General features: G+C 32.8%; 2 protein-coding genes and 1 pseudogene across 2 annotated transcripts; all 3 read right to left on the bottom strand.

Moving 5' to 3' along the window:
- Window positions 1-6,508: 6,508 nt before the first annotated feature.
- Window positions 6,509-8,022, bottom strand: LOC107790045 (methyl jasmonate esterase 1-like; annotated as a pseudogene).
- Window positions 8,023-8,731: 709 nt separating this feature from the next.
- On the bottom strand, window positions 8,732-10,999 carry LOC107790047 (jasmonate-induced oxygenase 2-like). Its single transcript, XM_016611945.2, has 3 exons — window positions 10,317-10,999; window positions 9,366-9,693; window positions 8,732-9,280 (listed from the first exon to the last, which is right to left on the bottom strand). The coding sequence occupies exons 1-3, from the start codon at window positions 10,790-10,792 to the stop codon at window positions 9,026-9,028; spliced, it is 1,059 nt and encodes a 352-aa protein (XP_016467431.1). The 5' UTR covers window positions 10,793-10,999; the 3' UTR covers window positions 8,732-9,025.
- Window positions 11,000-11,369: 370 nt separating this feature from the next.
- Window positions 11,370-14,125, bottom strand: LOC107790046 (protein LATERAL BRANCHING OXIDOREDUCTASE 1). The gene is made up of 3 exons (XM_016611944.2): window positions 13,550-14,125; window positions 11,897-12,224; window positions 11,370-11,791 (listed from the first exon to the last, which is right to left on the bottom strand). Exons 1-3 carry the CDS (start codon window positions 14,020-14,022, stop codon window positions 11,528-11,530), a joined length of 1,065 nt encoding a protein of 354 aa, XP_016467430.1. The 5' UTR covers window positions 14,023-14,125; the 3' UTR covers window positions 11,370-11,527.
- Between the last annotated feature and the right edge of the window lie 2,162 nt (window positions 14,126-16,287).

Here is a 16,287-nt window from a genome sequence, read left to right on the forward strand (position 1 = left end):
TAGAGATATCGATAAACTCAAAACGACGTTATATTGAAATAAAATTTCACCGGCTAAAGAATCATTTAAATTCTTAGATAGCTGACTAAAGTGAATTTTAAATTAAGGATAATGTCTTCACTTGCATCATTATAAAGATAATATATATATATATATATATAAATTTTAAATTAAGGATAATGTCTTCACTTGCATCATTATAAAGATAATATATATATATATATATATATATATCAAAATAAAAATATTTTTTAAAAGATAACAACATACCAAATAAGAGTTCAAGTCGTAATAAAAGAGTCATGTCGTAACCAAAGAATCGTTTATATTGTGTCAACCTTTGTGCTTCGACATAAATACGAGTTATTATTTCACTTTTTAGCTATTTTTAGGTTCCAATGACACTAATGAGAATGATGCAAAAATAAAATTATCACTACGAGATTTGAGAAAATGTTAGTCTTTTTTCATGTAATGTTTCGTAATTGATATCTAACGATTATCTAGAAGGTTTAAAATTTAAGGTTATTTACATATCATTCTAATAACACGGATATTTAATATGGTTAATGTCAAATATCAAAATGGAGTCATACTGGAAAAAAAATTTACTGGCTAAATAATTTTTTAAATTTTTAGATAACCGACTAAAATGAGTTTTGAATTAAGGATAATATTTTCACTTACATTATTATAAAATAAATTATTATTTAAAAGTAATATTTTAGAAACTGAAATTTTAAAATAGAAATAATTGTTGAAAGATATCAACACACAAAATAAGAGTTCAAGTAGTAATAAAAGAGTCAAGTCGTATCCAAAGAGTCCTTCATAGTCTCAACATTTGATTATTTTGTCATAGATATGAGTTATTATTTTGCTTCCCGGCTAATTTTAGGATCCAATGACACCGGCGAGAATGGTATCAAAAAAGAAAAATAGAATATATCTAGAATTTGAGAAATAGTTAATCTTTTTCATGTAATGTTTCTTAATTAATATCCAATGATTATCTATATTTAATAGAGAAAATTTAAGTTTTAAGATTATTTTTATATAATCCAAATAACTCAAATATATTACATGGTTAGTGCCCGTGCATTCATGCGGGTGATAATATTAGTTGAAGAAAAAAGAGAAACAGATTAAGGATAAATTGAAGCTGAGTTTCCAATTAGAATGATAATATGGTGAATAAAGAGGTTGAAGTTTGTTGGGTTCTTTTAAAAAAAAAAGTTTGGGTTATTGGTGAGTTGGGTCTAATTACATGTTGACCAATAAATTGATGTCACATATCTATATTTATATCTATCTATATTATTATAAAAGCATGAATATAATGTCGGTTTACAAAAATAACCTTATAATACTAAGCATATTAACTCATAATAAAAGGACATAATCGAAATTCTAGATATTAGCCTTATAATTCTATTAGTATTAGAACATAATTCTACAGGAATTCTATATGATTATTTTTAGAAATCTTATTAGTTTAATTACTTTCAGGCTTTTAATTCATATAAATTGAACAAGTAAATATCTACCTATTCTTTACTTTTTGGTCTTCTAATTAAAGTTTTTAAAGGATATGAAAATTTTGGTGAAGAGAAAAACACGGATGTCATATAGCATAAATAAACAAATAGGGATGTCTGGATTAAAATTTGCACAAAAATTTCTTGAAATCTAAAAGGGATATTCCAACAGAATAATTAGTACGTAATTGATCCGGAAGATGCTTAAGATCGACTTTAATGAAATAAAATCAACAGTTGATACCCACTAACTGACTAAATACAATTATATATCATAATATTATTGATAATTATAGCAATCTCTCTCAGACACTTCACTTATGATTTGAATATTATAATTATCTTTCCTAACTCAATTTCTCTATGTACGTTATTTATTTTAACATAATGAAAAATAAAGTTTCAATACTAAAACTAATATTCTATAATATCACTAATGTAATCTATCAAACGAAGATGAAATACGTAATTTAGAACAAATATCATAAAGTAAGAAAACTGACCGAAATAGGAGAACTCAATCTTTTTAAATATTATATCTCATCTTTTATGACCGCTTCAAATTTTTATTATAAAGAAACGCAAGAAACAAAAAAAAAAAGTTGAATTATATGCTATGCATATTACACTTAATTTCCGATTATGTGAGTTACTCGTGGAAAAGAAAGTAAAGAAATTAAAAAGAAATTCTACAAGTGTTACGATTATAATTTTTGAACAATTTCAGAGCTCTCCCTCCAGGTTCGCTTTATGACACTGAATTCCTTTATTATAAAAGCACGAATACAATATCGGTTTACAAAAATAACCTTATAATATTAAGCATAATAACTCATAATAAAAAAACATACTCGGATTTCTAGATATTAGCCTTATAATCCTATTAGTTTTAGAACATAGTACTACACGTTAGAAATCCTACATGATTACCTCTAAGATTCCTATTAGTATAATTACTTTCGGGCTATCTAATTCATATAAAATTGAATAAGTAAATATCTTTAGTCATGTAATCTTAGGATATACTTCTTAAAAATTCATATTACTAATTTAATTTGAAAGCGTATTTTAATGTCCTATTACTAATTTAGTTTGAGAATGTATTATATTGTCCAAAACTACTTAGGAAAAGGACAGTCTATATTATTAAAAAAGCATAAAAACAATATTAATATACCAAAATAGCCCTAAAATATTACACGGAAGAACTCACAGGAAAATGACATAACTGTAGTTACCTATTTCTTGGACTACAATACATTCTATGTTAATTTTTAATATTTAAGATTTAAAATTAAAAAAAAATCTATTAAATTCTTATTAAAAACATGTAGTAAGATTTAATAAAATTAATTTCATAAGAATCCTCCGCATTAGCAATATGTTACCACTCCATAATGTCCAATACTAAGAAAAAATGAAAGTAGTATTAAATAGATTGCATAAAGAGTTACTGAGAGAGAAAAAAACCCTCCGATAATATATTTTTATATTATATTTAAACTATTTTCCTACTCAAATAATATTTTTTTATCAATTTTTTTGTGTAATATTAAAAAATTCTCAATTATTAAACAACAACTAAGAAAATATTTAAGAATATAAATGTATGAGAAAGAGAAAAAAATGGTTGGTAAGAGTCAATACCGCTAATGATTCTACAGACATAAAGATCTAAAAGTAAAATGTCATATCAATATTTTACTCTTTGAAAATAATATTTATGGTGGATAAAAATATAATTAAGATTAAATATTCAAAACAAGAGATGAACTAATATTAAGATCTGAATCAACATAGAATAAATTATTTTTATGTTAAAACCAAATAATTAAATCTTTTAATTAATTATTTAGCAAGAGAATCCAATTCAATGATTTTTTATAAATTCATTATATGAGTAAAATTCTTATTCAAGTTTAAAAAAATCTTAGGGTACATAAATTTATTCCATAAAAAGAGCGTTAAAACACAATGTAAAAAGGTTAACATATTATTAAGAATCAAAATGTTATACAAGTATATGAGGAAGCACAATCAAAGCTAAATTCTAAACAAGAACAAGCTTTCAAGACTATATTATAAAGAGTCAACTATGCTATAACGGAATTATTCTTTGTAGATGCACCGGTGAAATCGAAATAATATTTCTATGTCATGCATTATTTGCAAATATCATATCAAGAGGCATCGATATGGACTTGCACCATCTCAATATGAGTAGGAATGTTATATTTTGCACGGAGGGCATCGATATGGACTTGCTCGATTTCAAAGAATACTGAGGCGGGAGTAGGAGGAGGATCTTTAAGAAAGTCGCTTCGAGACATGGGGTGTCTCGGCAGTAACTCCTCCATGGTGGGAAAGCTATCCCCTTCCTCCACCGTCATGTCTTCACCACCAGAGGGGAGCGCCATAGATAACGGGGTGGCGTCAGAAACCCCCTCACGAAATCGGTGTGTTCTAGGCATCTCTATGGCGGAAGATGTGTTAATATAACAAAAAAAGCTAAGAACAGAGAATGGAAGAGAGAAAGCAAAGAAATTGTTGGAGCAAACACGGGAGGGATAAGAAAGAATAACCAGAGACGAAATGGCCAAGAGTTTTTGAAAAAAACAAACCGTCCACCTATTTATAGGATTGGGTGGCGCCAGAATCGAAGCGGAAGGTTGCAAAATGGCACCAAAATCGAAGCGACAAACCATCAACCCCTGTCTCGAAAACACGCATAATGATGACGTACGTGGAAGTGACGTCATTTCCCGATAAGACACACCACCCAGGGTATCGTTGGGCATGCTAACCTTCCATTGTAAGCCAAACCATGGCGATTCGTAAAACCAAATTTCTCCACAGGTGTGGGCGATGTCCGCTTATCGAGGACACACCAAGCCGCGACCTCGACAAGCGGAAGGACTAACTGTATAGGTCCAAATTTGGACGACCACGGCTACTGACGAATACGATAAGAGACGAGATCTTCACGACACGACGTCCTGTGGCCGTTGAAGACGGCGACGATCGACAGCGGTTAAAGGACGCATGACCTTTGCAGTAGTATAGGCCCAACAGGAGGCAATAGGAATATACTTTCGAATATTCTCTATGATATGTCTTTTTAGGGTTCAGGAGTGGATTGTCCCTTATATATAGTGAGTAAAAACCCTTGTAAGAGACACGAACTTTTGGCTAAGAACACCTATTGTAATATCTTTCTACGTTCAACGTTGACATATTTGACGCCTAATCATTCAGTTTCATGAGATCAAGAAATACTATCCACCTTGTTCATCCCTTGTATCTTTTATTATAGAGTTTATTATACTTAGCTGAGATTTACTACTTCATCTTCTTTAATTGATTTAATCGAAAAAATCTCAATATTTTTTGGATCAAACAGAGCAGCCCCATCCGTTGCACCACATTCTTTGGTGATAGTATATATATACATACGTTCATGTTCTTGGAATTGTATGAAGAGAAACTAACAGCATTTGTTCATTGGTGTGGATTATTTCAAGCAAGATCATTCTATTATTGGTGTAATTCCAATCATTAGTTGAAATATCAATTATTGATGCCCATTCCAAACGCTGAAATTACAATGAAAGAAAATGATTGAAACATCGAATTAACTAGCTCGGTAATAGGACTTCCATGAAAGAATTGAGATTGCCATAGAAATGCATCAGATATGTGAGTTGCTGCCTCCTTCCTCATCTATGTGGCATATAAGCTTCCCAACTTTGTATCTGAGCCATGCAAGGGCGGATCCACCCTAGGGTGGGGTGGTATGGCACCCGCTTGGTTGGTAAAATTATCATATATTTATGTATAAAAAAATTTAAACTAGATTAAATATGTGATCCTGACATACTTTTGCAAACTCGTCAAATGTGTCATGGCTGATAAATCTTTTTGAAAGTTTTTCTCGTGTATGTAAAATTCAAGTTCGAATTTATCTTGAACATTATCTGACTTTCCTTTTTCGTTGTGCTTTTTATTTCTTTTCTCCCAGTCATTTTCCTTTTTGGCTACCTCCGAATTTCCTATTTGTCGTTTATTATTTTTATTTTTTTTCCTCTATTTTATTACTTTATCTGTGATATTTAGCAAGAACACTAAAAAAAGAGCCTCCAAAATTTAAAAATTTCATAATATAAGCATTTCTCTTAATCTCATATCTTTTAGTTTTCTTATTTCAAAATCAAAAAACTTGGGTCTTGATATTTAGATTGAGATCAAAATTAATTTATATTTCTTTTTTTATTATAACATAAAAATTTGTGTTATTCTGTGATTGTTAAATATAATTTAAATCTCTTTAGTAATAAATTATGATGAATATTTTGCAAGCATTGGATTTATGATTTTAAGTTTTGAGATCTTGTAGTTTATCTAATTCCGTATTTACTTATGGAGTATAATTTATCTATTGAAGATGTTTTCTTTTTCTTATTCTGATCGGTGGAGTTCCCTTATTAAAGATTTTATTTTACTTGTGCAAATTTATTTTTAGCATACAAAAAAATGTAGTTCCTTCGTGAAAATATTGATTTTACTTGTATTATTAATAATAAAAGTGTGATTCCTTCTTTAAAATGTTAATTATATTTGCTTCTTAATGTGTGAGATGTAATTTTCATACGACAATAGTAACATATATATTCAATGAAATTCCATAAGTAGGGTCTGAAAAATTGATGTAATTTTTATATTTGCAAATAAAGTGCTTATTAAATTGCCCAAATAAACTAAAAAAATGAACTAGACAAACGTTCCGAACAAACTATATATTATAGTACTTATTATAGGGTGTACATTAAAGGAAATTTTGGCACCGGCCACCTTTAAATCCTAGATCCGCCTCTGGAGCTATGTATGGTTTAATTGAAGTACTTCTATTCTCAGCCTTACATCTGCCCCCTTTATTCTTCTTAATTAACAGCTACTAACTATAACACTGATTTGTGCATTATGTCAATTAAGTATTATTCTTGGATATCTAATGAGTAATGACAAGCTGTGTTAAGCTAATCAAGATAGGTTGTCACTTGGCGGCGATCTGCTGAAGAGCAGTAAAAAGTTGAAGGGGCTTCGACATCATGGTCATGTGATCAGAGCCCTGGATCTCTTCCACTTCATCTGGTGGATTCTTTTCAATCATCCATTTTTGAAATTCCTTCTTGAGAAGTTTATCTTCAGCAGCAACAATGAACACTCGCCTAACTGAACCATACTTTTTGCTTGAAAAAATCATCTCTTTTGATATGTCTTCCTCACGGTATAAGTATACTGGCCTTACTAATGTAGTAGCCAGCGCCAAATCCTTACACCAAGAAGGGGAAAAACAATTTAAATCAGTTCCATGTTGATGTTGCGATTAAGTACTTGAGTAGATCTGTAAATTGGATAACCTATTAAAATCTTCGAGTAAGTGATGCCTACTAATACTTTTTGGCGAAACAAGTCACTTTAGGGCCGTTCTCATTTCCAGAATTGTGGAACTTATTGGCTATTTATATTACATATTTGTATTATGATTCGCTTACCTGAATTGGGCTCAGCTGGTAAACAATATTTGCCAAGTACTTTGGACCTAGGATAAGGGTGGTTGGAGGATTGCTAGGTCCATTATCGTATGTAACACGATTATCAAGTGCAGATACTACTCCACTGAATGTCTGTAACGAAGTATATTCAGATTCAGACATGTATAAATTGTAAGCAAACATAACAGATCATCTCATGGATAAAGTTGGGAATATGGCAAATTGGTACCTGAGTAAAAATGGCGGTTGCATTGAGAGTTGGACCAGGCATTAGAGCAGTGATAAATACAGCACCTGAAATCTTTTCTGGAAAATTTTCCATTGCTTTAGATATGGCAAATCCACCAAGGCTATGGCCTACAAGAACCACTTTTTCATCTGCAGGAGAGAAGCCATGAACTCCATTAGCGGACTAAAGTAATCGGATAAATGTGGGACTTGGAGGACCTGCTTTGGGTTGATCCCTGAAGCACCCAAGTCAATAGCTGTGACTTTATTCCCTGAAGATCTCAGCAATGCCACAATCTTGTACCAAGACCAGGCTCCATGGCATGCCGTATGAACTAGCACAAAGTGCTTCTTACCTTTAGGCCCTAACAAGATTGCATTTGCATATGGCAACAGAAGTGTTAGAACTACTAGACTTGCTAGAAACTTCTTTTTCTCCATATCTTTTTCCTTCTTTTGAAGAATGAGTACATAATGTAAACCATGCATTACAAGGCAACTTTATAGTTTGAGGAGTTTGGTTTATGCTAACTTACTTCCATGCAGAAGCAACCCCACGTCGGCTATTATTTGAGGCATTTGATTTTATAATCAGAGGCAGGCCCAAATTTGGAAATTTTTGGATTCTAGTTCGGTATTCTACCCCAACTCATTTTATTTACTAGGTTCAAAAATCAATTATTTGTACCTAACATTTTAAGTGGGTGTTATTCCTTTGACATCTCTCTAAGTCAAAGTTATGTTGAGGCTGCCCAAATGTGTAAAAACATGATATATGCATATTAATGTGATGACCCGTCATGTTATCATGCCATATAGGCGCCATCTGGCATATACTAATGCCACGTGGAAGTTTACATAGGAGGAAGGCTAGCATTTGTTAGAAAATTCTAAAGAAGCATAGACATTTCCTTAGGGAGACCCTAGATCCTTATGGATTTGCTATAAAAGTCCTTGGAATCTTCTAGGTTTGAAGAGAGTTCTAGATAAGTTCCTTATCTCGTAAATATTAAGGACTTGTATAACAATTAATATTTACATACTAGCTCCTAGGAGACTAGTATATAAAGAGAGTCATTCATTTGTAATTCACCAAGAAAACAATTCAAGTTCTCTCTAATACAAAGCTTCCTTTAACAATTCTCTTGTGTTCTTTCTACCATTCTCTTAGCGATCTTGAGTGTAGTAAGGCTAACTTGGCATAGTAAGAAAGTGAGCAAGTTGTGCAAGATCGTGAACGAGTTGTCAAGTGCCGTACGTGTACTTAGTTAACGACTAAGGACGTGACATTAAGCTTAAAAATGTGATGAAAATGACTACAATTAATGTGTTTTGCTTCAATTCTTCTCTCTCATACACTTCGTTAAGCCGAAGATAAGTTGGAGCTGCAGAAGTGCATTTGTACATGATATATACACATCAACCTTTGGAAATATGATAACATGAAAATAATTACAATGTCTTTTACTCCAATCCTTTCTTTCTCTCATTTTTTTCTAGTATCAGTAATAGCTGGTAGTACTCTTATAGGAAATCAGTGCTTTCATAACACATAGCTAGACAGATGAAAAACAGTTAATCTATTAGCTACCCCAATCTTAGAAAATAAAATGGCTCTTTGCATTAGTTTGTTATTTATATCACATGAAAACGTTTACTTGAAGAAGCCATACTATGGGTAAACACAATATTGATTTGTTTCAACTTTCAAGCCTTGAAATGGTGAATTTCAAGGTTTTCATCATCACGTTTCTTGAAATTGCTGTTCTTCCGATGAGCGAAAAGCATTCCCCAGTTATAGGCCTTATATTTTGCAGGGTTCTTCTCATTGACGAGCTCCTCCAAGGGTCCTATCCAAGTATAGTGTGATGGATTGAGGAAGAATGGAATTGAAAACCTTTCCTTCTCAGAGTTCACCACCACCCGGTGTTCCACGCTCTCATATTCATTGTTGCTCCAAACCTGAACAAGCATTGTGATCATACACCAATTATATATCAATAATACAATTTATCTGTTCTTCTACTGAATTCCTTGATAAGAATACCTGGATAGCGTCACCAACATTTATAATGTAAGCATCAAGAGTAGGTTTAACTCTAATCCATTCACCATCAGTTTTCCTCTTTACTTCAAGCCCTCCAATATCATCTTGAGCAAGAATGGTGAGTGCACCAGCATCTTTGTGCCTACCCACTCCTAAAGCCAAATGAGGGATAGGGCAAGGAGGATAATGATTCAGCCTCGCGAAACTAGTTTGGTTTTTAAAGAACCCATTCAACCTTTTTGCTGGCAAGTCTAAGCTGAGAGAAATCAGTTCTAGTAACTTGTAAGACAACTTTTGCATTTCTTGAACATACTTTTCACAAACATCCCTGAAAAGATATTTTTAAATCAATCTTCCTCAGCCTGTGGTAAAGTTGTCGTAACTGGTAAAGTTGTTGTCATGTGACCAGGAGGCCACAGGTTCGAGCCGTGGAAACATCCTCTTGCAGAAATGCAGGGTAAGGCGTACGATAGACCTTCGTGGTCCGGCCCTTCCCCGGATCCCGCACATAGCGGGAGCTTAGTGCACCGGACTGACCTTGCTCAGCTTCGTGCTTTATTAAAGAGAAATGTTCCGATTTTGCCCCTCTACCATACGAAATATCTTAATTCTATTCTTCATCCTACCTTTTGGCCATTCATATCGTCTTGTTTTTTCCCTTAACACTAATAAAGCTCCAGCATAGATTGGGTAGATTCTATGGGGGTCAAAATACTTAGGGAAAAGGTACAACTTTACCCCTCTTTTGACTATAGTTTAATACTTCAGGTTGGAGCCCTGTAAGAGTCAATGGCAAATACTAGACGATTTACTAACTCAATCGTCTCTGCGAGGATATGATGACCTCTTAGTATAACAAGGATTAAATTAAGATATTTTGTATATTAGAGAGGTAAATTTGGAAATTTTCCCTTTACTAAATTGTGGGTTTAAAAATAGAATATGGAGTACCTTAATTCGGGAGGGTACTCAGGCCATTGATTGTGCAACTCCTTGAGCTCCTTGTCATCAGGGTCATGAGAAAGTGGTACAACAGTTGGATTCTCCACAGTAAAATCAAAGACTTCTTTCCAGTCCCTAACATTTTTGGTGAGCTCAGTATCATAATATCCCATTGAATTCAGCTCATCTCTCTTCACTTTTCTCTTTTCCTCTTTAGGCAAAGCAAAGAACTTTCTTGATCCCAACTCAATCTTTTCCCTGTACTCTGACACCCCATGATTGATCACTTGGAAGAATCCCCATTTCTTGCATGCATCTTTCACCTCAGCTACTAGACTTGATAATTCCTTGCAATTTTTCTCAGTGGAGAAATCTGAAGAGTTGAGTATTAAGAGATCAATCACTGGAATGCTCTCTGCTTCAGTTATGGTGAATTTAGGCCTGTGTTCAACATCTTGGATGAAAGCTGAGTCAACTTTTTCCATGGCTGAAATTATTTGGTACTGAGTTTTTCTTTGAGGCTCACAATCTCAGAGGTGGAATAGATTTTGGACACTGGAAAGGGCTTTGTCATACAACAGATTGAGGTTGCTGAGGTTTTATAGTTGAAACAATGACTGAAGTCTATATCTTGAAGGGTCGCGTCCTAAATATAATTTCTTACCTGCTAAAAATTTTTTATTGCAAGGTTGGTTTAATTTCGTTTTCATGCTGTTGCATTATTGATGCTAATTTTAGTACTGTTTCTGTTCCCACTACCACTCACTACCAGTGATGGAGACACATGCAGTTAAAGGGTGTCAACCTACACCCCTTTGTCGGAAATTACACCGTGTAGTTAGGTAATTTTTTATAAAATATGTATATATACTATGTATTGACACCCCTTGACTTCTTGATGAGTTTATTTCTTTATATTTTGACCCCCTTGATGAAAATACTGATTCCGCCACTGCCCACTACTATACTACATTTCGGAACCTGATGGAGAAAATGATAAAAATAACATTAGATTAACAAATAATGAAAGTAGGTAATTGTACCTTTCACAGGTGAATCTTGTTTGATCCGCAGATCATTAACTTGTAATTCTCATTAATGACTCAAGGATAGTAAATTAAGAAAACCATTTACAAGAGAAAGATGTACCACTTTATTTCTTTCCAGCTGAAAACGACAGCTTAATATAGTACAAAACGTCTCATAGACTATATTTGTCATTACAGGTCATGAATTCTAAAATGATATATTTGAATGTTCTCAACATTAAGTTTCTTGAAATTACTAAGGTTTCTTGTAGTGTTAAACTTGCCCCAGTTGTAAGCCTTGTATTTTACAGGGCTTTCTTCACTTGTAAGTTCTTCTAGAGGCTCAACCATCACATAGTGAGATGGGTTGAAGAAAAAAGGAATAGAAAATCTTTCTTTCTTGGAGCTTGCCACCGCCCTATGTTCCACACTTTCATATCTGTCATTGCTCCAAACCTGTGAAATTTTTTCATTTCCAGTCAACCAAGAAAATGGTATTGGCTCAATGGAAGTTTTTTGCTTTTCTGTCAATAAATAAGCAGCATGATACAAAAGTCATACCTGAACTATGTCACCAACATTGATAAGATAAGCATCTGGAGTTGGTTTAACTTGTATCCATTCTCCATCTGTCTTGCGTTTCACCTCGAGGCCACCAACATCATCTTGAGCAAGGACAGTCAGGGCGCCTGAATCCTTGTGTCGGCCAACCCCCAAAGCCAGATGATGAATCGGGCACACAGGATAATAATTTAATCGCATAGAACTTGTTTGGTCTTTAAAGCAGCTGTTGAGCCTTTTAGATGATAGGCCTAAGCTTAAGGCAATAAGTTCTAGCAACTTGTAGGAGAGTTTCTCAATACCTCGAGCGTATTCTTCACATGCCTCCCTGTACCGAGGCAGAACTTTAAGTAAGTGAGAATATTATTGCATCCACTAACTCATTTGTGACAACGGATGTGTACTTAGTATAAATGTATTATTTTCTACAATTGTTCATGTGATTAAAGTTGAAAGGCAGTGAGGGACCAAACCCATTGGCCATATAGTGAAGCACCCCGGTCAGTAGTAGAAATTTATAATCAAGCTAAGGTATTGGCAGCCTCCCCCGAATATAGTATAATTTTTGTAATCAAACAAAATTGTTGTCATGTGACCATGAGGTTACAGATTCGAGCCGTGAAAACAGCTTCTTGCAGAAATGCATGGTAAGGCTGCGTATAATAGACCACGGACCCCGTGCATAGCGGTAGCTTAGTGCATCGGACTGCCCTTTTTTTTTCTGTAATTAAGCAAAGATAGAGTCCAAGGGCATCCAGCAAATTATAATGACAAGACTCTAATTGGCTCTACCTGGTGATCCTCATTCTTTTCCTTTCAGTTTTTTCTGAAGGTATGATGTATCAATTCTAAAACTAATACTGCAGCTATTGACTAGTGTTATAAAAGGCGAATAGCGCAAAAACAAGGTTTGTTGGGGGTTTAAGTGTAAAGCGCCACGCTTTAATGAAGAAAAGCGCAAAGGGGGAAAAACTACAAATTTGTATGTGTGGTCCAAGACTAATATCTATAAGCATGAATACCAAATATATGGACAAAGAAATTAAAGAAAATTTACGATAAAATTGAAATATCAATTGTTTGGTGTCGCCTCTTCAGAATTATGCTCATTGGCAAGGAAAAGTATACCTTAAAGCCTTGATGACAACACTGAAGTACCCGCTAAGCGAGGTGAAGCGTTCAACATGTTTTGAGCCTCGCTTCAGGGCTTAAGTGCGCCTTTGATAACACTGCTATTGACTTCAGAAACCAATTAAACAATTTTTCGGAAACCTTTGTGGCCGACTTAGTCGCCCAGAAATGTATTTGTGCTAGATCATTCCCAACGACTACCTCTAACCACTCTTGATGCAACTATTTGTAATTGATTTAACCCAGGATTTTCCACTGTTATTATTCCACTATACTATTTGTAATTGATTTAACACAAGATTTTCCACTGTTATTATCCTAAAATATATGTTCCAACAACTATATGTATTTTTATCGTCTAGTGATGTCCTTTTATTGATTGAATCCATCGACATGCCTTAGCACTATGGTTCCCACTTACCACACTAAAGCGCCACCAAACTGAGGCAAAGCACCCAACATCAACATGGTTCAGTAAAAGAACAGACAAATTAATTTAATGAGAAAAAGGTTAATAGGAACCTGAAACCAGTAGGAAATTGAGGCCATTTATTGACCAGCTCCTTGAGTTCCATATCACCAGGTTCATGAGAAGCTGGCAACATAGTTGGATTCTCCACAACAAAATCAAACACTTCTTTCCAATCCCTAACATTTTTAGTATGCTCTGTATCATAAAAACCCATAGGGCTATCTTCATCTCTGCTCACTTTCCTCTTCTCCTCAGTGGGCTGCAAGAAAAATTCCCTTGATGCTTTCTCAATATTTTCACGGCATGTTGCTGGAACTCCATGGTTTATCACTTGGAAAAAACCCCAGTTCCTGCACGCATCACCAATCTCTGCTACAAGATTTGTAATTGCTAAAGAAGTGTTGGAGGTGTCAGAGGTTAGAACTGGAGAGAGATCAATTAAGGGTATGTTTTCTGCTTCAATTGTACTCAGTTTTGGCCTATGTTCAGTTTCTTGGAAAAATGATTCATCAACCTCTCCCATGATACTTCACTTTGTAACAAATGAGACTGAGAAGAAAATCTGAGAGGTGCTTCGGAGAGATATAGGAATGTGGTGGTAGGTGGTGGTAGGTGGTGGGGCAATATGTGTGAAAATGGCGTGTAGCAGCCACTAAATAAGGGTGTATTTAATTTTTATCCACTATTTAAAATGCTTATCAAAAATAGCCATTACTAAGGGGGAAAAGACACAATTACCCTTTCTCTATTTCTTGTATAATCCCAAAATCGACGAAAACCCTTATTTCAATCGCGACTGGTAATATATATTTTTTTTATGCATTTTCGTTTTTCTTTATTTGTAAGTTGGTTCAATGCCGTGTGAAGTATGTGTGAAATTTCAAAAGTTAGCATTATATGTTGATTCAGTGTAGTATATTTTGTGTGATTCTGTTTTTGATAAATTTTAGTGTGTGAAATTTAAAATGTGTTTGTGGTTGATTCAATATATTTGATTATGTAGGTATATTTCATAAAAATAGTCGTAGAAATTCATAAGCTTACTGTGATTATCAATTTTCAGTTAACTGTGTTCATTAAATGTAAGGAAGAAACGACATTAAATTTTGTAGTTGGAATTCAAAGTTAAGGACTGATTGTCCTTAACTTTTGCACATGAAACTTGAAGTTAAGGACAAAATGTCCTTAACTTTGAATGTTGAAAGTATATGTTAAGGACTGTATTTCCTTAACCTATGCACTTACAATTTAAAGTTAAGGACTGATTGTCCTTAACTTTTGCACATGAAACTTGAAGTTAAGGACTAAGTGTCCTTAACTTTGGATGTTGAAAGTATAAGTTAAGGACTGTATTGTAAGCACGTGATTTTTGCCCTATATGAGAATTACTCCCAAAAAATTCAAAAATAAAATAATTTTTCTTGGTGTGCAATTTTTGTGATATTTTGTGTAACTATTTGTATGTTTGTCTATGCATGTTTATTTGTTAAATTAATAAAAAATACAAAATATGTCGCATTTTGCATGTAGGATTTAATTCTACAATTGTTAGTAATTAAATTTGTTTACAAAAATTAAAAATTACAAAAATAGGCATCTTTTGCATTTTTAGCATTTAATGTCCAAATGAACAATTTTATGCTTAATTATTACTTAATTGTGCGTTAATTGTTATTGGAAGTTAATTTGCGCTTTTATAACTTAATTTAGTTCTTAATAATAATTTAAGTACTTTTATAATTTAGTTTTAGAAAAATAAAAGAAGAAAAGAGAACAAAAATACAAAGAAAAATCGGATTGGGCCACTTCTTCAATTTCAAACCACAGGCCCAAATAATTGCCCAACTTTCCCCATGACCCGGTCCACTTCAAACCGGGTCGACCCGGTCCGCTCCATTAACCCAACACCCCTTCTTCATTTTTGTCCAACACAAAACAAAACCAAAAAAATAAAAAATAAAAGGTGAATTATCACTATTAATAGTTTTATTTTTTGTTTTTTTTATATATAAAAAATCCGAAAATATTTTATTTTATTATTATTATTTTTTTCGAAAAAATATATATTTTTTTTTAAAATATATAATAATTTCGGGAATGATTTAAAAAAATATAAATAAGAAAAAGGGAAGTATTGAATAAAAAAAATATAAAAGTAAAAATAGGTGAAATTCTCTTTTTAAAAAAAAAAGTAAAAGAATGTAGAAAATTTAAAAAAATAAAAAGTTTTGTGGAATTTTTAAAAAATTTAAAAGTAAAAGAAGGTTGGAATTAAAAAATAAATATAAAGGTATCTGAAAATTTAAAAAATTTAAAGTAATTGAAAGTAGCATTTTTGAAAGAAAAAGAAAAGATAGTGGTTTGTTTTTTAAAGAAAAGTTAAATAAAGTGAGATTCTCTTTTAAAAAAATAAAAAGTGGGATTTTAAATAAGATAAAGTAATTAAAGTTGAAATTTTAAAAATAAAAGTAAATAAAGGTGGGATTTCTTTTTCTAAAAAAATAAAAGCAATTTGTAAGTGGGATTTCTTTTAATTAAAAAATAAAAAAATAATAAAAAACAAATCTGAAAATTTCGAAAATTTTGCTATAAATAAAAGAGAAAATTTAGGAAGAATGAGTTCAAAAAAAGAAGAAAAACTAGATAGAGAGAAGAAAAAAGAGGGGGCGGAGTGAGAAGTATACACCCGATATACATTCTGGATACACTGAATATACAGGGGCAGAATTCATTTTGGAGAGTTTTGAAGTTGAAAAAGAATAGTTACTGTTTCATTGCCTCACTTAAG

This window comes from Nicotiana tabacum, chromosome 7 (genome assembly GCF_000715075.1).
Source record: "Nicotiana tabacum cultivar K326 chromosome 7, ASM71507v2, whole genome shotgun sequence".
Lineage (NCBI taxonomy): Eukaryota > Viridiplantae > Streptophyta > Magnoliopsida > Solanales > Solanaceae > Nicotiana > Nicotiana tabacum.